Source organism: Dermochelys coriacea, chromosome 9, assembly GCF_009764565.3.
Source record: "Dermochelys coriacea isolate rDerCor1 chromosome 9, rDerCor1.pri.v4, whole genome shotgun sequence".
In the NCBI taxonomy this organism is placed as follows: domain Eukaryota; kingdom Metazoa; phylum Chordata; order Testudines; family Dermochelyidae; genus Dermochelys; species Dermochelys coriacea.
This window is the reverse complement of record NC_050076.1, coordinates 71,089,524-71,115,646: the sequence shown is the minus strand read 5'-3', so window position 1 is coordinate 71,115,646 and position 26,123 is coordinate 71,089,524. Positions and strand designations below refer to the sequence as shown.

Below are 26,123 nucleotides of genomic sequence, written 5' to 3'. Positions count from 1 at the left end.
GAAAAGGAGTACTTGTGGCACCTTAGAGACTAACAAATTTATTAGAGCATAAGCTTTCGTGAGCTACAGCTCACTTCATCGGATGCATTTGGTGGAAAAAACAGAGGAGAGATTTATATACACACACACACAGAGAACATGAAACAATGGGTTTATCATACACACTGTAAGGAGAGTGATCACTTAAGATAAGCCATCACCAGCAGCAGGGGGGGGAAGGAGGAAAACCTTTCATGGTGATGGCTTATCTTAAGTGATCACTCTCCTTACAGTGTGTATGATAAACCCATTGTTTCATGTTCTCTGTGTGTGTGTGTATATAAATCTCTCCTCTGTTTTTTCCACCAAATGCATCCGATGAAGTGAGCTGTAGCTCACGAAAGCTTATGCTCTAATAAATTTGTTAGTCTCTAAGGTGCCACAAGTACTCCTTTTCTTTTTATAGTATTGCAGGTTTGGGATGATTCTCAGTAGCTCCGAAACTTTCACATGCATAAGGGCACTTTCATGGAACTTTGTGACTTGCTTTCCCCTACCCTGAAGTGCAACAGTACCAAGATGAGAGCAGCCCTCACAGTTGAGAAGCAAGTGGCAATAGCCCTGTGGAAGCTTGCAATGCCAGAGAGCTACCAGTCAGTCGGTAATCAATTTGGAGTGGACAAATCTACTGTGGGGGTTGCTGTGATGCAAGTAGCCAGCACAATCATTGAGCTGCTGCTATCAAAGGCAATGACTTTGGGAAATATGCAGGTCATAGTAGATGGCTTTGCTGCAATGGGATCCCCTAACTGTGATGGAGCTATATACGAAACGCATATCCCTATCTTGGGACTGGACCACCAGGGCAGCCAGTACATAAACCGCAAGGGGTACTTTTCAATGGTGCTGCCAAGCACTTGTGGATCACAAGGGACGTTTCACCAACTTCAACGTGGGATGGCCGGGAAAGGTACATGACGCTTGCATCTTCAGGAACTCTGGTCTGTTTCAAAAGCTGCAGGAAGGGACTTTATTCCCAGACTAGAAAATAACCATTGGGGATGTTGAAACGCCTATAGTTATCCTTGGGGACCCAGCCTACCCCTTAATGCCATGGCTCATGAAGTCATACACAGGCACCCTGGACAGTAGTAAGGAGCTGTTCAACTATAGGCTGAGCAAGTGCAGAATGGTGGTAGAGTGTGCATTTGTATGTTTAAAGGGTCGCTGGCATAGTTTACTGACTCGCTCAGACCTCTGCAAAACTAATATTCCCATTGTTATTGCTGCTTGCTGTGTGCTCCACAATCTCTGTGAGAGTAACGGGGAGACTCTTAGTGGGGTGGGTGGTTGAGGCAAATCGCCTGGCCACTGAATACGCGCAGCCAGACAGCAGGGCGATTAGAAGAACACAGCAGGAAGTGCTGCGCATCAGAGAAGCTTTGAAAAACAGTTTCATGACTGACCAGGGTACCGTGTGACACTTCCGTTTGTTTCTCCTTGATGAAAACCCGCCCCCTTGGTTACTCCTAAATTCCCTGTAAGCTACCCACCCTCTCCCCTTCGATCTCAGCTTGCTTGCAAAGGAAATAAAGTCACTATCATTTAAAAAACATGTATTCTTTATTAATTGATTATAAAAATAGGGAGATAGCTCACAAGGTAGCCCAGGTGGGGTGTGGGAGGAGAGTAGGAGGGAAGGAAAAGGCCACTTCAAAACTTGTTGAATGACAGCCTTCTGTTGCTTGGGCTGTCCACTGGGGTGGAGTGGTTGGGTGCCCGGAGCCTTCCCCTCCCCGGCCCGCATTCTTGGGCATCTGGGTGAGGCTATGGAACTTGGGGAGGAGGGAGGGCAGTTAAACCGGGGCTGCAGCAGCAGTCTCTGATCCTGCTGCCATTCCTGAACCTCCAACAGATGCCATAGCATGTCCATTTGCTCCCCCATTAGCCCCAGTGTTGCATCCTGCCTCCTCTGATCTTCCTGCCACCACCTCTCATCTTGATCATTCCTCTTGTCCTCATGTTCATTGGCTGCTTTCCTATACTGTGTTACTGGGTCGCTCCACACATTCTGCTGAGCTCTGTCAGTGGCAGACGACTGCATGAGCTCAGAGAACATTTCATCGCGCGTGCATTTTTTTCGCTGCCTTATCTGAGATAGCCTTTGGGATGGAGGAGGGAGGCTTAAAACATTTGCAGCTGCGGGAGGAAAAAAAAGTATTTAAAAAGATACATTTTACAGACTCTTTCATGGTGAACAACGCTATTCACATTACATAGCACATGTGATTTTGGTACGTGGTTGCATTTTGCATCTTATATTGAGTGCCTGTGGCTCTGGTGTTAGAGATCACACACGCAGGGCCGGGCAACAAAATTCGGCTTGCAGGCAGCCATGGCAAGCCATAGTCTTTCAGCTTCTGCAACCTTCAGAACAGCCGTGCCCTCCTTTCCCATACCAAGCAAAGCCCGTTGAGTTGGCCATTTAGTGCTGCGGTTTTCCTGTTAATGTGCAGCAGCAGAAACCAAACTAACCCCCCCACATCCAATTATCTGGGATGATCGCTTTACCCCTCCCCCCACCATGTGGCTCGTATCAGGGAAGATCCCTGCTAGCCAAACGCGAACAGCTCAGCGCCAATGCCCCCCTCCCACCACTTGGCTAACTGCGGGGAGGATTTCTTTTCAGCCACAGGCAAACAGCCCAGTAGGAACGGCCACCTCTGAATGTCCCCTTAATTAAATTCCCATATTTCAACCAGGTTACCATGAACGATATCACTCTCCTGAGGATAACACAGAGATAAAGAATGGATGTTGCTTGAATACCAGCAAACACCGGGACCATATGCTGCCAGGCTTTGTTATGGAATGATACCAGATTACTTGCTACTTGCATGGTGTGGTAAAGTGTCCTACCATGGAGGACAGAATAAGGCTCCTCTCCCCAGAAACCTTCTGCAAAGGCTTTCAGAGTACCTCCAGGAGAGCTTCATGGAGATGTCCCTGGAGGATTTCCGCTCCATCCCCAGACACGTTAACAGACTTTTCCAGTAGCTCTACTGGCCACAAATGCATCTCAAGTCCTCAGGGCAAATTAATCATTAAAAAATGCTTGCTTTTAAAACGTATGTTATATTTAAAAAGGTACACTCACCAGAGGTCCCTTCTCTGGCTTGGTTGGGTTGGGAGGGTATTTCAGTCAGGGTGATAAAAAGATCCTGACTGTTTGGGAGAACGGTGTACTGTGTGCTCGCCTCAAGCTCGTTCTCCTCCTCCTCATCTTCCCCATCTGCAAAATCCTCAGGCATGTTGGAGAGTACCCCATCATCAGAGTCCACGGACGGGGTGGGATAGTGGTGGTGCCCCCCCCCCCCAAAAATTGCATGCAGCTCAGCGCAGAAGTGGTAAATTTGGGGCTCTGTCCCGGAGCGTCCATTTGATTCTTGCTTTTCTGGTACGCTTGTCTGAAGTCCTTAAGTTTCAGTTGGCACTGTGTTGTGTCCCTGCTGTAGCCTCTGTCCATCATGGCCTCGGAGATTTTTTGAAATGTTTTGGCATTTCATCTTTTGGAACATAGTTCTGATAGCACAGATTCGTCTCCTCATACAGCGATCAGATCTAGTACCTCCCGTTTGGTCCATGCTGGAGCTCTTTTTCGATTCTGGGACTGCATGGTTACCTGTGCTGATGAGTTCTGCCTGGTCACCTTGCTGATGAGCTCGCCTGGCCAAACAGGAAATGAGATTAAAAAGTTCCCGGCGGTTTGCTGTACACCTGGCCAGTGCATCCGAGTTCAGAGTGCTGTCCAGAACAGTCACAATGGTGCACTGTGGGATAGCTCCCAGAGGCCAATACCATTGAATTGCGTCCACACTAACCCTAATTTGAAACGGTGATGTCGATTTCAGCGCTAATCCCCTTGTCAGGGAGGAGAACAGAAATCAATTTTAAGAGCCCTTTATGTAAAAAAAAATGGCTTTGTTATGTAGACGGGTGCAGAGTTAATTCAATTTAACGCTGCTAAATTCAACATAAACTTGTAGTATAGATCAGGCTTAAGAGTCTGCACTCCATATGGAAAGATCTGATCCTGTGGAGTTTAATAGAGAACAATAAGTTGTTTTTACCATTTTAAAATTAACCTATAAGGGTATGGCTACATAGCTGCTGGGGTCAACAGATGTGATAGCAGGGCCCGTACCAGTGCACTAACAATAGCTGTGTAGACATTGCTTTTATGTTCGGGCTCAGACTCTGAAGTTCTGAAGCTCGAACTTCCACACTGTTATTTTCAGCACACCAGCATGAGACCTGCTATCAGAAATCTGGCAACCAGGGCTGTGAGACTCGCTCCCGGCAGCTGTGTAGACATACTCTAATATAACAGGAATGTAATTTTCTATGTGTTGCTGTAGATCAGTTTAAAAATTGCATAGAAGAGCTAGTTCTCTATTATATTTGGTATTTTTTTAGAATAATTTCTATAGAACTCTGTATTTACTTAATCCCTATTACATTCTATATGGTAGCAATTTTGCAAAAACATTTTGTTAAAATGTTGATATTTTCAGTAAAGATTCTAATTTTTAGAGAGATACTAGCAGTTTACTGCTAATGACAGGGAACTGAAGTTATATGTTTAAGCCAAAATCATATGTTATAATGAAAAATGTGTCTCTTGTCATATGTGATAGTTAAAGAAAAGCTAAATTGGGTATGTAGTTTCATGAATTAAAAGTCGGTATATAGTGTTTGTTGTAGTTGCAGGAGCTAATGATAGAATAATCAATGCACATCTGTCATCGGATGCATTCGGAGTGAAGTGAGCTGTAGCTCACGAAAGCTTATGCTCAAATAAATTTGTTAGTCTCTAAGGTGCCACAAGTACTCCTTTTCTTTTTTGCGAATACAGACTAACACGGCTGCTACTCTAAAACCTGTGTTTTTACAGTGTCTGCACATATAAATGCATTACTTGCTGTAAGAAGGGCATAAAGTGTTCAACAAACCCTATTACAGGATCTTATTACTTAGAGTGTAAATGCAATAGTCCTATGGTATTATTCATAAGAAAAAAACATCTTATTTTCACACTTGGAATGTATTTTTCACTGCAAATATGAAATACATAGTGATGAAAAGGGGAATAATTCTTCCTGATTTTCATGTATTACTAATAACCTAACATGTCTCAGTTGTGACTGTGCCACTTGAATCTTAAATTATGTGGTAATCCCCTTTTCAATATGGTGTAGTTTTTCTTTTCTCTAAATGCTACAGATTGTACCCTTGTCTTGCTTTGCTGAACTGGGGATTAAGTCCCCCTGTGCTTTTGCTTGCCCTCCCCAAATCTCAGGTCCAGCCTTGTTGTGGGGAACAGCCCTAGCCCTAGCCCTGTGGATACTGCCCCTCTGTAAGCATGGGGTCTGATGTAAGTCGAGCCTTGACAACTTCTCCCCTTCCCTCCCACCCCCCAGCTAGGTGTAAAATAGGAAATAAGCCATATGTTTTCAGTAGTTGCTGTAATTTGAGCTGGAGCTGTAAAGGAAACCTTGATGCTCTGAAACACCATTCCTGTTCAGGCCTGCTACTAGGGAGGCACAGGTACACACTGCCCTGTGCTCAGGCAAAGGCTAAAGGCTTAATCTAGAAGTAAATGTATAAATACACCTATAAAGGTATTTTCATGGGATCCCGCATGCACAGTAAAGATATGTGTATCTATTTGTAATATATTTTCATAATAAAAATTGTTCTTCTTTCTGTGTCTTCTAGGGTCAAAATGTATTTGGACTTGATATAATTGAAACACCTGAGGGAGATAAGTGGCCACAGTTGATTGTTCAGCAGATCCTGGACAGGGAGCAGAAAGACACATATGTGATGAAGATTAAAGTTGAAGATGGTGGAACACCTCCCAGATCCAGTACAGCCATCCTACAAGTAACGGTTACTGATGTGAATGACAATCGCCCAGTCTTTAAGGAAAATGACATTGAAGTTAGCATTCCAGAAAATGCTCCTGTGGGCACCTCAGTTTCTCAGCTCCATGCCACTGATGCTGATCTGGGCTCAAATGCACAGATCCACTTCTTTTTCAGCAATCAGATCTCCAGTCTGGCTAAAAGGCACTTTGCCTTAGATAACACTACTGGCCTCATCACAATTAAGGAACCACTGGACAGGGAGGTGTCACCCGTACACAAGTTAACTGTTTTGGCAAGTGATGGCAGCTCAACTCCATCAAGAGCAACAGTGACAGTAAATATCACAGATATTAACGATAATGTCCCATCCATAGACACAAGATACATCATCAATCCAGTGAATGGGACTGTGCTCCTGTCTGAGAAAGCACCTCTCAATACAAAAGTTGCCCTGATTACAGTAATGGACAAGGATGCTGATCTGAATGGAAAAGTTACCTGCTTCACAGACCATGATGTCCCTTTTAGGTTAAAGCCAGTGTTTGATAATCAGTTTCTATTGGAGACTGCCACATTTCTAGACTATGAGGCTACGCGAGAATATGCCATTAAAATAGTGGCCTCTGATTCAGGGAAACCTCCCTTAAATCAGTCTGCAATGCTGCTGATCAAAATCAAAGATGAAAATGACAATGCCCCAGTTTTCACACAGCCTGTCATAGGACTCTCCATTCCTGAGAACAATGCTCCTGGTACCCAGCTGACCAAGATCAGTGCCACAGATGCAGACAGCGGACGCAATGCTGAGATCAGCTATATGCTGAGTTCAGATGCACCCCCCATTTTCAACCTGGATCGACGCACAGGAGTTCTGACAGCAGTGAGAAAGCTGGACAGGGAAAAGCAGGACAAGTACTCCTTCACTGTACTGGCTAGGGATAATGGGATGCCACCATTGCAGACCAATACTACTGTGACACTATCAGTTCTGGACCAGAATGACAACAGCCCTGCTTTTACCCACAATGAATACAATTTCTATGTGCCAGAAAACCTGCCCATGTATGGCACAGTGGGGCTCATCACAGTTACTGATGCTGACTCTGGAGAGAATGCTGCGGTTACTCTCTCTATATTAAATGGCAGAGAGAATTTCATTATCGATCCACTTACTGGTGTAATAAGACCTAATATTACATTTGATAGAGAGCAACAAGGTTCTTACACTTTCCAGGTGAAAGCTGTTGATGGAGGAAGAGTGCAACGCTCTTCCACTGCCAAAGTGACCATAAATGTAGTTGATGTGAATGACAACAGGCCGGTTTTCGTCATCCCTTCATCTAACTATTCCTATGACTTGATTCCCACAGCCACCAATCCAGGGTCTGTGGTGACTAAAGTCTTTGCAGTTGACAATGATACAGGGATGAATGCAGAGCTCCGCTACAGCATTATAGGTGGGAACTCTAGAGGTTTGTTTACAATCGATCAGTTAACAGGCAACATTACTTTGAAAGAGAAGGTAATCACAGCAGATCATGGCTTACATAGGCTGGTGGTAAAAGTCAATGATTTAGGACAGCCAGAGTCTCTTTATACCATAGCACTGGTGCATTTATTTGTGAATGAAACCATCACCAATGGTTCATATGTGCAGGAGATGGTGCGCAGAAATATGGAAACACCAGTGGGCCAGAATGTTGGGGATGGTGAGATAACCCCACAGACCAATGACTATGTCAAAATCATCATTGCTATAATTGCAGGCACCATGACAGTCATCCTGGTCATTTTTGTCACTGCTTTGGTACGATGCCGCCAGACACCCCGGCACAAGGTTGTCCAAAAAAGCAAGCAGAGTGGGGAATGGGTCTCCCCGAACCAGGAGAACCGACAGATCAAGAAGAAGAAGAAGAAAAAGAAGCGCTCTCCTAAAAGCCTCCTTCTCAACTTTGTGACAATTGAAGAATCTAAGCCCGACGATCCTGCCCATGAGCATATAAATGGCACTTTAGACATTCCCGTAGAGCTAGAAGAACAGACTATGGGAAAATATAACTGGGCCACCACACCAACCACATTTAAGCCTGACAGCCCAGATTTAGCAAAGCATTACAAGTCTGCCTCTCCACAGCCCACCTTTCAAATTAAACCCGAGACTCCTGTACCCCCTAAGAAGCACCATGTCATTCAGGAACTGCCTCTGGATAACACCTTTGTAGTGGGTTGTGACTCGCTCTCCAAGTGCTCCTCAAGCAGCTCGGACCCGTATAGTGTCACTGAATGCAGCTGTCAAGGTGGCTTCAAGACCCCAGGCCCCATCCACACCAGACAGGTAATACAAAGTTTCTAGCTGCTCACTCTCTCTTTGTCTGTACCTCTAAGCTCTGCAGAATAACTTTGTCTATAAAGATTAAAAGCCTGAAAGTTCATGCTTGGCTGAGACATTGAAGTATAAACAGTTTGTGATTCATCAATGTTAAAAGGAGAAAATTAGAATAAAGTGACTCTTGGCTGTGGGAAAATTTAGTATTGAATCATTATATTAGGGGATATTCCTGTCTGTAGATGGCAGTATGGTACTTCCTGCATTTACATAGTATTTAGCTGTGCAGCTCTGTAAAACAAAGAAGGGTTATAGCACTATCCTCCCTAGTATTGTATACTCAGGAATCTAAGTTATCTAGGCCAGGTGGAAAGCAATAAAGCTTTGCAGCATCTGATAAGTGGTTCGTAATGCTAATGAAGTCTGGAATTGGAGCCTTCATTTGGACAGAGCTGTACCTCAAGGTCTCTCAAAAGCAAGCAAGATTTTTTTTTTTTTTTTTACTGAGAGATTGAGTGCCATTTTCAGACTAGAAATATACCCTACCATGCGGGGTACTAAAAGCTGACTGACTGACATAATCAACAATATAAAGCAGTAATGAAGCCAGTGGGAAAATTTAGAAGCATTGCAAGCATTGCCCTCACTTTGTCACCTTCATGGCCAAGTACAGATCATAGAGACAGTAGCTGAGGTACAGTTCAGAGCAGCAGTCATAAGAATGAATTAAAAAGTCCTCAGATTAACAAGGAGGGCAAAAATATAATGATAATTAAACACCCTATTGCTTTTTAAGACACTAATGAAAGGCTTATTAAAGCAATGGGAACCACATCAGAATTGAATCCAGATTCTAGAAAGCTGCATTAATGCATTTGTGATAAGGTTTGTTATTAATCTGAGTTTTTCCTCCATCAGTAGCCTATCCTCAGTATAAAGAAAAGTCTCATGCTTTTATTTGACTTAGTCATGAGGTATCTATGCAGTAAAAGAAGTTAATAAAATATTTGTGATGATAAGATGGGATTCACTTCAAATATTTTTATATAGGGACAGATCCTCAGCTAGGGTACATCTGTGTAGGCTTTAGTGGTGCTTTGACAATTTACCCTAGCTGAGGATCAGGTCCATAGGTTCGATTTACTTTTCTGTAGGCAGGTTTGTTAACGATATGGTGAAAATAAAGGGGGCCTGAAAAAATGTTCTCATTCAAACTGCATATCTACAGCATAAAAAGATTGCTGCTTTTTCTTTTTCTTTCTTTTTATTTTTAACACCAGTCTGTGAGGTAGACAAAATCCCTGATCTGTACAAAGCATTATCTTTTGCTGAGAGACATTAACAGAAAATGGAATAGAAAAGGATTTCTGTGGTGGGGGGTTAATATCTTGTTAAAGATTTGAATGTCTTCTGTTAAAGTTATTTGAGTGAATTAATTTTGAATTTAAATTAGGCAATAGAAGAACTCTGTGTGTGTGTGTGTGTGTGTGTGTGTGTACACACGCGTGTGTTGATTTTACTCTGGAACTTGAAGGTTGTTTTCTCAGCACCTGTTGGTGCCTGATCCAGAGCCCACTGAAATCAATGGGAGTTTTGCTATTAAATTCAGGATGCTTTGGCTCAGGCCCTTTGAGCTGAAAGAAACCGTTGTTACCTGTTCAAGAGCCTTGCATTCTGTCACCTTCTTCCCAGAAGAGACAGCTAGGCCTGTGGCAACCTCTGGAACATCCAACCATCTGCCAGAGAGGGCTGTTAGAAAAGAATTGAAGGCAATTCCTCTGGCATGGATGGGGGCAAGAAAATGTGGGTACTCTCTTTCACTGTGCTTCTAGCCCGTGTGGACTGATGTCAGAGCACTCCTTCCCCCAATGGGGCAAAAAAGTACATTGCCCCTGGAGTATTCCTGAAATTATTTCAAGGCGGTTTTGTCTCATAATACTCATTCACATTAGTACAAGGTGGGATTATGGTATTAATTTTGTTTAAATCTGTTGTCCTCCTCCTTTAGACTTGATTTTGTTTGAGTCCTGGCAATGAACACAGAGCTGGGGAAACTTTAACAACACATCGTACAATGTCTTTTACATTCACTTGCAAACAGCATGTCCTTTAAACGTTGAAATTAATACTCTCATTGCTTAAGCAAAATATGAATGATTTTATTAATGAACCTATATAAGTATTGAAACAAGAAAGGAGTTGACTGGCCTTTGTGTTGGATTTTATTACATAAAGGGAATAATATTTTTAAGAAAAGTAACGAGAACCAAATTAACTGTTGGTCTGCAGTTCTAACAGATAGTTTTAAACAGTCAAATTTGATCCTAATAATGAAAGACTCTGTCTCTTATATATAGAATGACCTCATTTCCATTTAAGAATGTGAAATTGGATACAAGTGAGTGACTCAAGACAGGATAATTTGAAGTTTTCAGTTAGTTCTATTAGCCAGTGGAGAGACTAAAAACAACAACTACAAAACACCTAAAAAAAAACCCTTTAAAAAAAGCTTCTTATAGCACCACAGTACTTCAGTTGTCATGCTATTCACCCTTTTTCCAACCTCAGAGATTAATGGCATGTTTGAGATTAATTCAACTGTTGCTTCCTGCATTCACTGACTTTGCGGAAAGCTTTAGGCAGAGCTGAGTCCTGATGGAGAATAAGTTACATTAAAAACTCAAATACTCCAGTGTTTAAAAATAAAGAATAAATGTTTCCAAAATGTGAAAAAATGTGCTTTAGCTCAGCACTAGCAGTTATTGGAATGCATCAGTTTAAAAACAAAAAGCTCTCTGACACATGGCTAAAAAAGGAACACAATTATTTATTCAGTTTTCCCTCCCCAGATATCAGAAGTTGCTGGGATAAATGGGTCTCTAATCAGAATTGTCTCTGTTTTTGTTTCTGCAAAACCAAGATCTCACTCAGTTATTATCAAAAAGAAAAGGAGTACTTGTGGCACCTTAGAGACTAACAAATTTATTAGAGCATAAGCTTTCGTGAGCTACAGCTCACTTCATCGCATCCGATGAAGTGAGCTGTAGCTCACGAAAGCTTATGCTCTAATAAATTTGTTAGTCTCTAAGGTGTCACAAGTACTCCTTTTCTTTTTGCGAATACAGACTAACACGGCTGCTACTCTGAAACTCAGTTATTATGAAACAAAACCCACCTTTAGTTTGACCATCTCCATTTGAAACAGAATTGAACTATCAAATAAACATGTATATGGACCCACCAAAGTTTTAAAATTTGGCTGCTGGTCCATCTGTGCAAATAAAGCCTGGTTTGGGTTTTGCAAAGCTAAAAAATGATCCTTGTTTCTCTGTTACTGCTTGGATTGGTCTAACTCAGTGCTCTTCACTATTTTTGAAGTGGGGGCCACTTTGGCAAAAAACCTTCAATGTGAGAAGCACATCAACCTGACACAGATGGTTGAACACATACCCGACACAGACGGTTGAACACTCCGAGTTCTTTGTTGGTTGATATGGTAATATTGCCATTATTGGTAATATTGCTTGGAGTGCAGGAGGGAGATGGGGGGCTGGCCCTGGGAGGGGGCTCAGGGCTGGGGCAGGGGCTTGGAGTGCAGGAGGGGATGAGGGGTGCAATTTCTGGGAGTGAGTTTGGGTGCAGGAGGGGACTCCAGGCTGGGGCAGAGTGTTCGGTTGCAAGAGGGGGTATAGGGTGCTGGCTCCAGGAGGGGGTATGAGGTGCAGGAGGGGGTATGGAGTGCAGGCTCTGGAAGGGGGCTCAGGGCAGGGGCTTGGGGTGCAGGAGGGGGTATTGGGCTTGCTCTGGGAGGGGCTCTGGGCTGGGGCAGGGGCTTGGGGTGCAGGAGGGGCTATTGGGGGCTGGCTCTGGGAGGCTGCAGGTTGGGTGGTGGAATAGCTATTCAGAACCTGCCCATTGAAGGGGACAGCACTTACTTCGGGTGGCCCAGGCAGGGGACACGTGGCTCTGCGTGCTGCCCCTCTCTGAAGGCACTGCCCCCGCAACTCCCATTGTCCACAGTTCTCTGTTTCCGGCCAAAGGGAGCTGCGGGGGTGGTGCTTGCAGGCAGGAGCAACATACGGAGACCTCTGCTCCTCTGCTTGTCCCCCTTCTCCCAGGGCCATGGGGGCATGTGCGCTGCTTCTGGGAGTGGTGTGGGGCCGGGACAGGTAGGGAGCCTGTCTTAGCTGTAGCCCCAATGCTGCTGGAAAGCGTGATCGACAGGGAGCCACACTTAGGGTCCATGGGAGCCGCCACTGGCTCGCAGGCCTTGACTTGAAGAACACTGGTCTAACTGATCTATAACAAGATGGAAAATCCTTATAGTATTTGTTCTGATGAGATGTGCTGAATATATGTATATTTAGAGGGGAAAACACAGAGGAGAGCGTTTTGAAGGTTTTTCATTAAAAATTGAGACACCTTGAGTGGCCAAAAGGGAAAGGAAATAAATACCACAACCAGCCCAGCGCTGTTACTGCTGAAGGAATCGGAGAGACCAGGAGCAGCCAAAGGGCAATTACACCATGAACCACCAAAAGGGGTGGGAATGAAGATGTTACTGGAGAGGTCTAGAATGGCTGAAGAAGGAAAAGCATGATACTTATGTAATACCTATTATGTGTGTGTGTGGCGGGGAGAGGGAGAAAGATAATCCATATTATTTTTTAAAAAGTCATTTCACAGTAATTATTTAATCAATCTGAGTGGCCACAAATACATGGAAACTTATAGAATAGCAAGTGTTCTTTTGTGAAGTATTAGAAATTAATGTACTAAAGAAGCTTTTCAAAGTGATAGACTGTGAAGAGACTAGTTGTTAGTAATAATGCAGTGTTTTCCAAGGCAGGACAATTAAGGACTCGTAAAATAGAAAGACATTGAGTGTCTTCCAAGTTATCAACTTTTTATTAGCCAGCTTTGCCAGTTGTTTCGGGGGGTGGTGATATATTTGTTCGCTATAGAGCAAACTTCAACAGCAGAAGGATCAGGTTTTAAGTCAATAGGACTTTTGCCATTAAACTTAGTGGGAATAGGGTAAGACTTTTAATAAAATACCCTGATAAGGTTGCACATGTATCCCATCTCTCTCCGCATTTTTCATTCTATACTCACAATAGGTAGTGAATAAACATAGGGAGAGAGAGGCAATATGAGTTGGTGTATGATTTATGTGTTGGCGTACAGCACAATTTTCAAAGTTAGGTGGCTAAACATTTGCTTAAAACAGCACTTAGGTGCCTCAAATGGATATCCGGACATCAAGATGCATATATGAAGAGTGCACAACTGTAGAACCATGTGCTCTAAAGTAAATGCCATATCTGAAAATTGGGGCCAAAGAAACAATATGCCAAAAGGCTTCTTTAAAACTTAGCAATCATTTCCTGTACTATCCTTCCTCTCCTTGTCCTTTTCACATTCCGTAGATGTTCTTGTCCAAAAGAGTCTCCACATGGTCCCTATGCCAGGTTAAATCCCGGGAGCTGGGGAATGCTGGCCAATCAACACCCCTTCCCACCAGCTGGCCAGAGACTCCCAAGGGGAGGGCCTACCTAGTGTCCCTTAGTGAGTGTCTCCCTCCCTTGCTGCTGGGACTGTCCCCTTCACTGGCAGTCCCATCAAGTTCCCTCACCCGTTGAGGCAGGTGGGTGGCATTTCCTGAAGGACAGGAAGTGATTGTATTAGGGTCCTGTGATTTTTTTCTAACATCACTCCTTACTCTGAGATGTTGACATTAGAACAAATATTACCTCATCTGCTCTCAGAAAGCAAAAGAAAGCACAACTGAGCAAGAGAGCAGCTCAGTGGGAGAGTCAGGTCAATAACATCAGGTGTATTTTTGTAAAAAAAATTTGATTTCCAGCCGATGTTTTTAAACAGAAATAGTCAGAGTTTACATAGATTCAGATTAATACATAGAGTGACCTGGTTCAAATTTAATCCACGTTTTTAGTGATCAAAAGTCATAAATAGCATGTGGGTCTGCAGTGGCCTACAGTATGCGAGATGAGTTTAGTGCTTCTTTCTAGTTTCCACTGGACTAATGTCCACAATCGTAGAGAAACAAACAAGTGCCTCCACCAGAACTGGCACTACTGTTGTCACTAACCCTGAGCATGGAGATCAGGGACTGAACAGGCGTGGAGCCTGAACTCCTGTCTGGCTCCAGGTTGGGATTGAGCCATGTTGGCTGAGCAGTGTGGGGAAATGTGCACTACCGCTGCTAGCCATGTAGCAGTTCTATTTATAGAGCCTTCAGTTGCCAGGGCTATCAGTCAGACAGCTTTCATCAGCATGTAGACTCACAGATCTGAAGGACAATGGGAATGGCAGAGATGTTTTTCACTAACACTTGGTAGTTGGGGACACTAGCTGAGATCTTCAAAGAGGCCTAAGGGAGTTAGACATTCTACTCCCACTGAATAGAAATAAATACAATGGGAGCTAGGGCCCTTTGTAAATAAACTGCCTTTGCTGGACTTCGTGCCATGCTCACTGCTGGTGGCTTCAGTGCACTTGCACTCACACCAGTGGTGAATTGGCTCAGTGTAGCTGTGTTTCTAAATGTGACTGTGAAAATGAGATTGTGGGGCTTCATACTTATTTCTCAATTATTCTGAGAACCACATTAGCTTGGTTTACAAGTAAAAGCACCATCCTCTCCCTCACTCACAAACTAATAGCTCTGCAATCCCATGCTGTGGTCTGTTTAGCCAGGTATCCTGTCAAAGACAGTAACCAGTATCAGATACTTAGGAGAAAGTTCAGGAAACCCTATCACAGGCAATTATGGGGTCATTTGTCCCCGGGGAATGTTTGTTTCTGAACTCAGTGGTTGGATGTTAGCTTAAGGCCTTCAAAAAGTTTTGCTAATTTGTAAGTATTTACTATGGTATTTCTAGTTATTCTTGTTATTTTGTTCCCTTTCTGGCTTGAAAATCATCACTGGCCCAACTGAAGTGTACTACCACGTATGTGCAGTTAAGGAGCAGTTGTGAACATCTTGAGATGTTCTCCACTTGAAGCTTAAAGCACATTCTGAACCTTTCACTAATAAATATGAGAAGTTATACTGAAGGCTGGTCAAAATACGTAACTTTTGTCCATGGGAAAGTGAGAAAATCATTTTTTATTTCTTGGGAAAATGTTTCAGTTTTTCAATTAAAAATCAGAATGGAAAATTGGACAGAAAATTTTCAGTTTGTTTGGTTTTTTTTTTCATTTTCTCCCTTCCTCTTTCCCCCCACCCCCAGAGGCAGAGAAATAAAAAGAAATTGTGGGAATTGGAAAAAAAGGGAGAGAACGAGGAAACTGAAAAAAATCATTTTTTATCGAAAAAATTAAAAATTTTGAATGATAGCAAAAACCTTACTTTAGTCAGAATTTTTTATCACGTCACCCTCAATGCATGCAGAAAGCATAGCTGTTGAACATGCCATGTTACACTTTTCTGTTCATGACATCACTTTGATTTGTTTCATAATCATCGTTCATAATATGATTTTGATCATCAATGAGATCTGATTTATGTTTTACCGTGATTTCTCCCATTTATTTCATCCTTTATTCTCTCGCAGAATTTTTGACAGTCACTGATAGTGATGGGCAGCCTATGGCAATGTCCGGACTACTGGCTAGTGTTTTCTTGGTGAGCTTGTTTCCTGGTAGCATTTTCTTGCCTATTGGGACAGTTGATCTGATCAGCCATTCGCTTCCCCGACTTTTGGTAATGCTGATACACCTGACTGGTAGTGCCAGGATTGGAGCAAAGTGACTTTTGGCAGCAGAGTTTTACATTCTTGTGAATTGTGGCCTGGAAGCATGTCAAGTGTCTGTTGAAACCCTGTCGAACACAATTGCATGCTTTTGTTCATGTTGTGGTGTTCTTCTTCTAGATACATTTTAATAGAAGCAGCTAGGGACTCCATTTTTGCTCTGATCATATAAATTAATGGGAGGACTGATAATGTACTGCTACTTAGTATGCCTACCATTCCTCCTACTTCCATTCTCAGATTTGGTGTTTGTATGTATACACATACAAACGTGTGTGCATGTGTATGTATATGTATATACATTTATATATATATATATATATATATATATATATATATATATATATATATTTAATCCTTTTGACAAAAATTGTTGTAGAAGTACACTTCAAGTACCCCACAGAACACAGAGGTATTGATCTAGTTGAAATTTGACAGGCAAACTTTTATGGTATACGGGATGCAGGAAATGATGCAGGAAAGGGCTTTTCTCATGCTGTTTCTCTGTTTGCCAGCTCTGAACGTCATCGCATCTGATGTTATGTACTGAAGTCGTACGTGTACACAATGATGTTAAGCCAGCAAACATGAAAACATGGAAATAGCACGAGAAAGCCCTTTGTCCTGTCTCTGATTGCCGAAGAATTTTATCGTCTGATCTCCAGAGGGGTTTGGAAGTGGCGCTGAACTGTTCAAGCTGCCCTACTGAAAGGTATCCAGGGCAAGATTTTTTTAAAAAAGAAAGAAAGACAAAGAGACTTTAGTATGTTGTGCTATAGTGATCTATAATGTTGTTTTGCAAAGAAAAAAGTAATATGACCCATCAGTCTGTGTGAATGATGGTTATGATAAGATACATCTATTGTTTTTCTTATGTTGCTTGTAAACACATTCTTGTTCCAGGACCTTTGTCCTTATTTATTTGTGTTGAAAAAATTAGTTGTGTTTTTAATGTCTATAAATATTGAAAAAGGGAGCAATAAATTTTATGCATACATTAAAAAAGAAAGAGAATGTAAAGTTCTTTATACTCCCTGCATTTTTTTTAAATCAAGTACATGTTATCACTTTACTTATATCACCATAAGCCATGTTGTGAATTAATTATTATTTATAGTTATTTCCACAAGATTTTTAATAGTGATATCGCTGCTATGGATCATAACTGCAAATGATCAAATCATTGCTGTTTACTTTTATAGGCTCAATAGGAATAGTGGGAAAATAACTACTTCCTGCTTACTTATTCACAAAACTACTATAGTAAGCATTCACCTTTTAAATTACTGGCAAGCGTTCACTTAACTTTTTAACTAAACATTATTTTACCTTATGCTTACTGGAATCTTGATAACTTCTGCATACCAGGTGCCATATGCTTAATCTTTTCAAATACTTTTTTTTTAAAAAAAAAGGCTTGCTCTTAGAGTGATAAAGTAGAAAATACCGTAAATTTGATTACACCTAAAAAATATTGCATCTTTAGCTAGCACAAGTTACAAAGTGCTGGCTTTTGTAGTTGTTGTTTGGGGCTATTTTACTATTTTTGGTTAACATTTATTTTTCTAAAGTTAAATTGCTTTACTTTAGCACATCTGATTTAGGAAACAAAATTTGCTAATGTCTTCAGTTGCAACTTGGTTCCTGGTTCCTGTATATCTATTGCATCACATTTTAGGCAATAATGCTTAAAAGGGTGTGTGCATCATTTAACAATATTAGTGTTTCATATAAAATACAAAATTTCTTAGGAAGCAGAAGGAGTATAAAGAACCCAGTTTTCTGCACTTATATGAAGACTCATATGACATTAGTTTACTAGAATAAAATGGGGTATAGTCTTTGATTTTTAACTCAGCTGTATACAGTATGTGTAATTTTCTTTAAATGGAAAAATTTATTAATGATTCATCAGTTAGACTACCAAATGGAATTCTCACATGCTACTGTATGTTTGATGTAAAAGTATTTAAAACAGGCTTGTACGTAAATATTTCCATTGCCTCAGTTCTTAGATTGCAGAGTGTCTACAATGACGTTCCCTTCATATTTGCTATCTGGCTCTTTTTTTAAAAAATGGTTATTTGGCTATCTGGTCTGTAAAATATAATAAATTTTATTAATAATGAATTATTTATTGTAATTTAGCATATTATATTGCATAAGCATAGATTGACTGTTGTAGAAGATATTTAATTTGTTATAATGAAATCTTTTTCCTGGGAAGAAGATGCTTTATTTACAAGACAGTTTCACCATTCGTATTCATACTCCCTTTGGAGTACTAATTCTGCAAGTTAAATGAGCACCAAGTTTCAACAGTAATGGTATTTATTGAGTTTTCCTTCAGCACCACAATTTAGCCAGTTCTTTTGGTTTGTTGCCTGGATTTTACAATGTAAAAATGGAGGGAAGTCTTTATGTTTAATGTACGATTATGGATGACATTGAGTCTCAGTGAGAGAGTTTGGTCTAACAAATGTGATCAGCACCTTTTTCTATAATCACTTTTTGCCTAAATACCACACACTGTTGGTCATTAATAGAAGGAAACATCCAAAGAGTTCTGTGGTGTGAAGAACTGGCTTCTGTACCCACTAGTGCAGTTCAGCAGGAACTCAGCCAGGTTTCAGAATATTTTTTGGATGACTTCTGTGGGTACTTAGGCTGTAGACTAGAGGAGGGCAAACGTCCAGCCCGCGGGACCATCCTGCGCAGCCCTTCAGCTCCCGGCCGGGAAAGCTAGCCCCCGGCCCCTCCGCTGCTGTCCCCCTCCTGTGCAGCCATGCTGCCACGCAGGCAGCATGGCTGCTAGTTCTGCTGCTCTGAGTGGCATGGTAAGGGGGCGGGGAGCGGGGGAGTTGGATTAGGGGCAGGGGATCCCAGGGGCAGCCAGAGAGCAGGGGGCAGTTGGATGGGGTGTAGGTTCTGGGGGGCGGTCAGGGGACGAGGTATTGGATGAGGAATGGGGGGGGTTGGATAGGCGTGGGAGTCCCAAGGGGCCTCTCAGGGGGCGAGGGTGTGGATAGGGGTCGGGGCAGTCAGGGGACAGGGAGCTGGAGGGGGGGTTGGATAGTGGGGTGGGGTCCTGGGGGGGCGGTTGGGGCGGAGGTCCCTGGAGGGGGTGGGGTGGTCAAGGGACAAGGAGCAGGGGGGGTTGGATGGGTTGGGGGTTCTGAGGGGGGCAGTCAGGGGATGGGAAGTGGGAGGGGGCGGATAGGGAGTGGGGGGGCCAGGCTGTTTGGGAAAGCACAGCCTTCCCTTCCCGGCCTTCCATACAGTTTTGCAACCCCGATGTGGCCCTTGGGCCAAAAAGTTTGCCCACCTCTGCTGTAGACGATCCATAGGTAAAACTCAAAGGTGAAATGTTCAGGTTTGATTAGGATAAGCACCCAAAAATTAACTTCTTGAGTCTTGGAGATAATGAGTTGGAAATAGTGTGAGAACAAACTTTCTCATTACATTCCTGGCACTTCCACTTTTGCTCCCTGTTGGAAAATTTTCAAGAGCTACTTTTTTCCTCGTATTTTGGTGGTTATGCTCCAGTTATAAAGTGTAAGTGGGAGGGAAAACATGATTTTGTAACTTTTAAAAGGCTAGATTTAGAGATTTGGAGAAGATTCAGCAGGCTGTTATTTTTTTTCCAAGCCAGTAACTCCTCTGTAGGTAGAAAAGTTAGGTTAGGAGGTAAAGCCCAGATCCTCTTAACTCCCATTGAAATCACTTAGGTTTTGTGACTAAATCTCTCTTTATGCCCTACTTCATTTACTTACTCATTTACTACTTCAGGTGATTTAGGAGGGCCAAATCCATCAACCAGTTTTTCCACAAAAAAACGATGTTATAGCTAGGAAAACAGAACTTTTTAAGAATTGTTTTCAAGTCACATACCTGATCACTTTTTTTTAATGGGACAGTCCCTTCTATTCTTCCTAATTGTGCATTTTATTTTTTGTTTTCTTACATCTACATATTAGGGTTTAAAAAAAAAAGACTCCTTGGCAGACTGGCAGAGGACTTGTTCTGAGAGCTCTTTCCCCATAAGTGGACTCATGGTACGTTCTCACTAAGGTCTCATCTTCATAGATGGCCACTTTCTAAATATGTACAGGTCAGTTTAGTTCTGCACTGATCTTAGAGAAGGGAAAGATAATTGGAGTGCAAATCCAGAGAAAAAAATTCTGTGGATAAGTACTTTTTGAAACTTTTAATGAGGATTTGTGTCCTGAATCAGAGCTAGGCTTATGTGATTGCTGAGCCAAAACCAGTGTGATTCCTGTGTTACATTCACCAACAGAAGTGCTGCTTCCTGCTGAATAGAGCCCATAGTCAATGAAGACAACAGTTTTGAACAAGTGCAAATACAGTAAATAATACAAATGCTGTTTTTTTAATGGAAGACTAAACATATTTTCTTTTGCAATAGCCATCACATATTTATCTTAGTTTGAATCTTGACTATACTGAAACTTCAGAATTTAGATTTTATCATTAATCACCATAATCTCAACAAACCTCATGAAGATGTGTATCTATGTTCAGTGCATATGCCACTACTGTTGCCATTGCTGGGAGTTGTGTTTGTGTTTCGAAGGGATACTAGAATATCCTTTGTGCTAGTTGCAGTACTGCAACTGGTTCAGCAAACCAATAACAGAGTAGGCAAGCTTTACTGATTTTAGCCCTACAACACAAATAGCCAAAGATAGCCCTCAGATATTGTTCTTCTGCTTCCTCTGACGTTATCGATGCCTGGATTATATGTGAATACATGTCTACCAAAGTTTAGTGCCATTCATAATCTCAAACAGACTTCTTGTTGTTTACCCTGATTTCAAGTGACTAACAATAAGGAAAAGGAGGGAAAGGTAATATCTTTTATTGGAGCAACTTCTGTTGGGGAAAGAGAAAAGCTTTCGAGTTTATACAGCTCTTCTTCAGGTCTTCATCTTTTTCAGGTTGTCATCGTCTTCTGAAGAGCTCTGCGTAAGCACAAAAGCTTGACTTTTTCACCAACAGAAGTTGGTCCAATAAAAGACATTATCTCACCCACCTTGTCTTTCTAATATCCTGGGACCAATACAGCTACAACATCAGTGCAAATAAGGGAAAGCTAATATTTGATATCACACATGGCATATAAAATGCATCTTGTGTGAAAGCTACGTGCAAGTTCTCTGTCATAACAAAGAAGTTATTAGTCTTGGGGGGAATTTGTTGTAGTCCTTCTGAATTTCATTAAGCAGAGAACTGCTAATGTATAATAGGGTGCTGTCAAAAACTAAGATGGTATGTGATGTGAAATAATTTTTTAACGTATACTGTAATGCAGGTCTCATTTTCTTATGCATTTCAATGTTTTCTGTTATCATGCTGCATATATTTATGGTACATCCTGGTCTTAAATATTATTTGTAAAATATTTTTTTAACAAAGATTTTTTTAAATATATTTTTTTGCTTTCAAACTGGATTACAGGCACTGTTCCTTTTATGTCTTGTTTATCTACTTCTAAAATAAATTCTGTTTGAAGACTACTTGAATACCCTTTGGAGAAGCACTATTTTTAAATTCTGCTATCGGTCTATTAGCTCTCTGCTATAAAATACATGAAGAGACACACACAAATTGTTTTGACAGAGATTAGGAAGAGAAATTATTAAATCCACTTTACCAGAAGTGAAATATTGTAATGTTTTATTGATCTCTAAGAAAGAACACCTCTCCCAAGACCATATACTCAGAGCAGTGGTTCTCAACCTGTGGCCTGTGGGTCGCTTATGGCCCAATCAGTACACAGCTGCGGCCCATGTGACATCCTCAGGACCATACAGGTATTATTGGATGTGGCTCACATAATACTGCTCTTGAGTAGCTTAGCTCTGTTTTCTATCTTTCCTACCAAAGGATTAATTACTTACTCAGGGAATGTTCAAGAATAGTTAATCATCTTCTAGTGGGGAGGAAAATTTGCCATTAGATGTGCTATGTGTGTATGCACATGCAACACAATATGTAGTATATATAATATATTATCTAGTATGCAAGTTTACATGTGTCTGTATCTATCTATCTATTTCTCATCAGAACAAAAATGAGCACCTGCAAAATGGGAGAGAGAGACAAATTCTCTGTAGCACAGTGATTAGGGTACTGGCACGGATCAAGGTCTTTACCCTCCCTGAGGTAGCTCTTCAGGACACAGGTTTGCATCCCAGAGCACTCCACATGTGGCAAAGGAGGGACTTGGACCTGTCTCTCCCACAATCCAGGCCAGTGCCTTAGCCTCTCTGAGAAAGCTTCCTGATGAAAAGTTTTGTTGAAGCTGATACGGTTCCAGTTTTGCTAAAACAATTTCAACCAGCTCTACTTATTGCATAAGTATGCACATGTATGTATAACATTTAAATTTAGATAGTGAAATCACATACATGTGGATTTTTCATATTTAGTAAACTTGCGGTCACCTTTAGGGCTTTTTTGTAAAGTGAAGAATTTCGCAATGGTAAATACAATATTTCTACTACCTTTGAACCAGGGTTTTGAACCATTTCAGCTTTGATAGGTGTGGATAAATGCTGAAGCCTATTCAGCAAGTAACACTTTATTTTGTGAATGAGAGTTGCATGATGCTGTCAAAGAAATGAGGTTTGACTTTCCACATGAAGCTGCTATCACACTGAAACAGGCGGTTGAATTTTAGACTGTATCCTATTCAGATATTTTATCCCTCTTAGGTCAAGGGAGGGCACCCTTTACTGGGTTTGATAACTTTGCTTTACCTTTGTTTATTTCTGGAATATCATGTTAGATTTTGTTCTTGATCTGATTGCTCCAGTCCAGCCCCAGATATGCATCAGGGACCTCACCTCAAGGGGGACTATCTGTTGTTTTGATTGTCCAGTCAGCACAAAAACTTCACTCTGATCTGAAGCAGCCAATTGCAGATAAGCTGCAGGCAGATAGTCACATTGACATAATTATGGGATTGAATGACTCCCATGATGGGTTTACTTTCCTGAAGGAAAATAATCTTCCCTTCCACTTATTGGGATCCATGTACTGATAGTCTCTCTCTTTCTCTCTCCCCTCATCCCCACTACATCACCAAACCACTTCTGTGTTTTAAAAAAAAAAATCACTTATGACCAGTTCAGGTCTCAGTCAAGCACTGAGACACCTCTGACTCAGGTAAGCCAAATAACCACTGACAGAAATATTTCAGGCAGGTGATGGGCATTCAGTGCCTCATTTCCTTTGACACCCCATACCCCAACTGCCCATATTTCATGATATGAAAAAGCAGAAATCACATTTGTTTGATTTAAGAGAAGCTATCGTGATACCTTTTACTCAAATGTGAAAGTATATGCCTACTTGCAAGTACACAGCTTCTATGAGAAAAATGCATTGTCTCCTATTTCCACAAACCATCTGGGTGGGAATTGATTTAAGCAGTATAAAACAATCCCCCAACCCCAAAATAACAAAAACACTGGTTATTTGCCAGAGTGAATGCTACCAACTACTAATAATTGAATCACATAATCAATGTCACAAACTACTTAAATACCAACAAAGCAAATGTTAAGTATCTGGGGTAAAGGTCATTCAGTTTGTCAAGCAACCTCTATAACTAGTAGAAATAGAACCATGACTCTGCATAGTGAAATGCTTTCTGGAGATGTACATAGTTATCACCGAGTGCTGCCTTGTAATCACTGTGTGTTTGGGGAGTTTGCCAACATTCAAGACTTAACTGGAAGACTTCTCTTTGTGTTAACGGGACAGGATGGGGCTCAGGGCTTGGGCAGGGAATTGGGGTGCAGGAGGGGGTGCAGGCTCCAGGAGGGAGTTTGGGAATGGGAGGGGGCTCAGGGCTGGGGCAGGGAGTTAGGGTGCAGGAGGAGGTGCAGGTGTGGACTCTGGGAGGGAGTTTTGGATTGAAGCAGCAGGAAGAGCTTGCACAGAGAGCATTTCTGTAATCTTATCTCCCTGTCATAAAGGCATGGATAAATATGTGCATTAGCCACAGAAACCTGCCTTTCTGAGACTATATTCTTAACAGGTTACAAGCTATATTTGAGGCAGAGGAGGAGAACTCAAGGCCTAATGCTTTTCCTGTTAAGTTGCCTAAGGAGTTGTCCTATCAAAGTGCAAGCCAAAAAATTCACCTGTGCCTTGTATAAATTAACAGCAACGCAGCCTTAATTGGATGAAGGCAACATCTGCTGCTGGCCACTCAAGACTGAATTCAGTCAACCTACTAAACATCAAGAAAGCTCTCATGCTAGTTCCTGACATAAAGTCAAGTACATGCTGGTGTGTCAGAAAAATACCATGACTCTTGATGGATGTATAAGCTTAAAATGGGTAAAGTCAGAGCTGAAGGGGTAAAGTGTGAAGAATCCCTAAGTGTTTTAGAAATTAATATATATAAACACATCACTTTCCACAAAAATACAGCCATCTCTGGGGTGATAAAGCATTGCAGCAATTTACTAATTCATAGCTATGTGGGCTGTGATTTTTCAAAGGAATCTAAAGGAGTTAGGTACCTAATGCCTATTGAGTTTCAATGGGATTTGGACACTTAAGTGTCAGAGGCTTCTTTAAAACACCAGCCCTAAGAGCTCAATGCAAAAAGTGGAAAAAATGTTTAAATGTACTGAAAGAGCTTGGCAAATTTTAGGTTGCTCCCCAGACTGATCATAGGAATATGCCTTCAATGTACTTGGGTTAACGATTGCAGCCCTTGCTATGTCTCTAGGGAAAATCTGGCATTAAAGTGTACTATAAATCTACCTCAGAAAGGAGAAGTTGAACACCCTCCTTCTGAAAGTGGCTCACAACATTGTCAATCTCACTGGAATTGAAAGGGGCCGAGCAAAGATTGTACCCCAAAAGACCTATGCTCAAACTTATTTGAGTAGAGTGCTCAGCCAGCCAGCCTTTGAGAGAAAAAAAAAATCCATGAAACAGCTCCAATGAGGTCTTCATGTGCTCAGGAATCAGGCCACTATGGTAGAGAGTGAGCCCCCTTAGTAAATCCCACAAAACTTATACTTTGCAGTTTCTAATGAAAAAAAAAATTGCTGCAGATTAGTAGAGAAAATAATGCACTGGCCAGGGCTGGCACAGATGCCCCGAAAGCAAGGAAGGATTACTTATTCCCTGACAGCCCACCCCAGCAAGTAGGCTGAGATCTCACCACATGAGAGAACCTTGTCTCTACCTTCAAATCTCTGTTCAATGTAAACCTGTCTACATCTCTGCCCTTTTCTCTTCTATAGTCTTGCTCTTGTACTATGCTCTGCTGTGTATCCCATCTCACCAAAGCCTTCATCCCCTTCTCTAAATTGCATGCCTCTTGTCATGCTGCTCCCTAAATATTCTATTCAGCATTTCGAACACATGTGTAATGCAACTTTATCATCCTATCTCTTGTCCATCATTGCTCAGCTGCACTAATACTGCATCCAAGAATAGTTATAATAAATAAATCCAGCATGAATTGATACTGCACCAGTATATTTGGTAAAGTTATGTGACTTGCTTGTTGTATCACTAGTTTAAACAAAGTATTTTCCCCTGTGTATCTTGTTCTGTTCTGTGATGCCTTCTCATCCAGGGAGATAAACAGTTAAACATTGTAGACCTTAAGTAGTTCTTTGTCTCTTTAGAAGGAGATTTATCTAACCCTGAATCTCCAACTAGCATAAGAACATCCAAAAGGGACATGGCATCTCATCTTTTAAAAAGGATAACAGAAAAAAAATCTTACTACTTTCCTGGAGAGGATTATTTAGCCCATGTTCCTATTTACAAAGCTTATATTTTCTGACATTTTATGACCAAGGAGGGATTTGTCCACCCCTCCTTCTGTACTTCTCTACTAATGCTACAGTACGTTGTTCCGAAAAAAAAAAACCATACCCAAAAGTGCCCTAAAATCAGAGTGCACATATATCATTACAAATGTTTAAATACAAAACTATTTACTAATAGTCAGGGCCAGCTCTAGGTTTTTTGCCGCCCCAAACAAAAAAAAATTTGGTCGTCCCCTCCCCTTATTTTTTGGCTTTGGTTTGCACTTTGCAATGTTTTTTG

The 26,123-nt window shown here is 41.5% G+C and overlaps 1 protein-coding gene across 4 annotated transcripts in view; it reads left to right on the top strand.

Moving 5' to 3' along the window:
* PCDH11X (protocadherin 11 X-linked) overlaps positions 1-26,123 on the top strand; it is a 983,439-nt gene that overhangs the window by 157,929 nt on the left and 799,387 nt on the right. For 2 of the 4 annotated variants that reach the window (XM_043491963.1, XM_043491962.1), the window contains 2 exons: positions 5,758-8,244; positions 16,529-16,602. In XM_043491963.1, coding sequence (XP_043347898.1) covers positions 5,758-8,244; positions 16,529-16,534 — 2,493 coding nt within the window. In that variant the 3' untranslated portion in view covers positions 16,535-16,602. Of the gene's footprint in view, positions 1-5,757; positions 8,245-16,528; positions 16,603-26,123 lie in introns of those variants that run through there. The other 2 variants (XM_043491961.1, XM_038417020.2) reach the window with 1 other exon arrangement.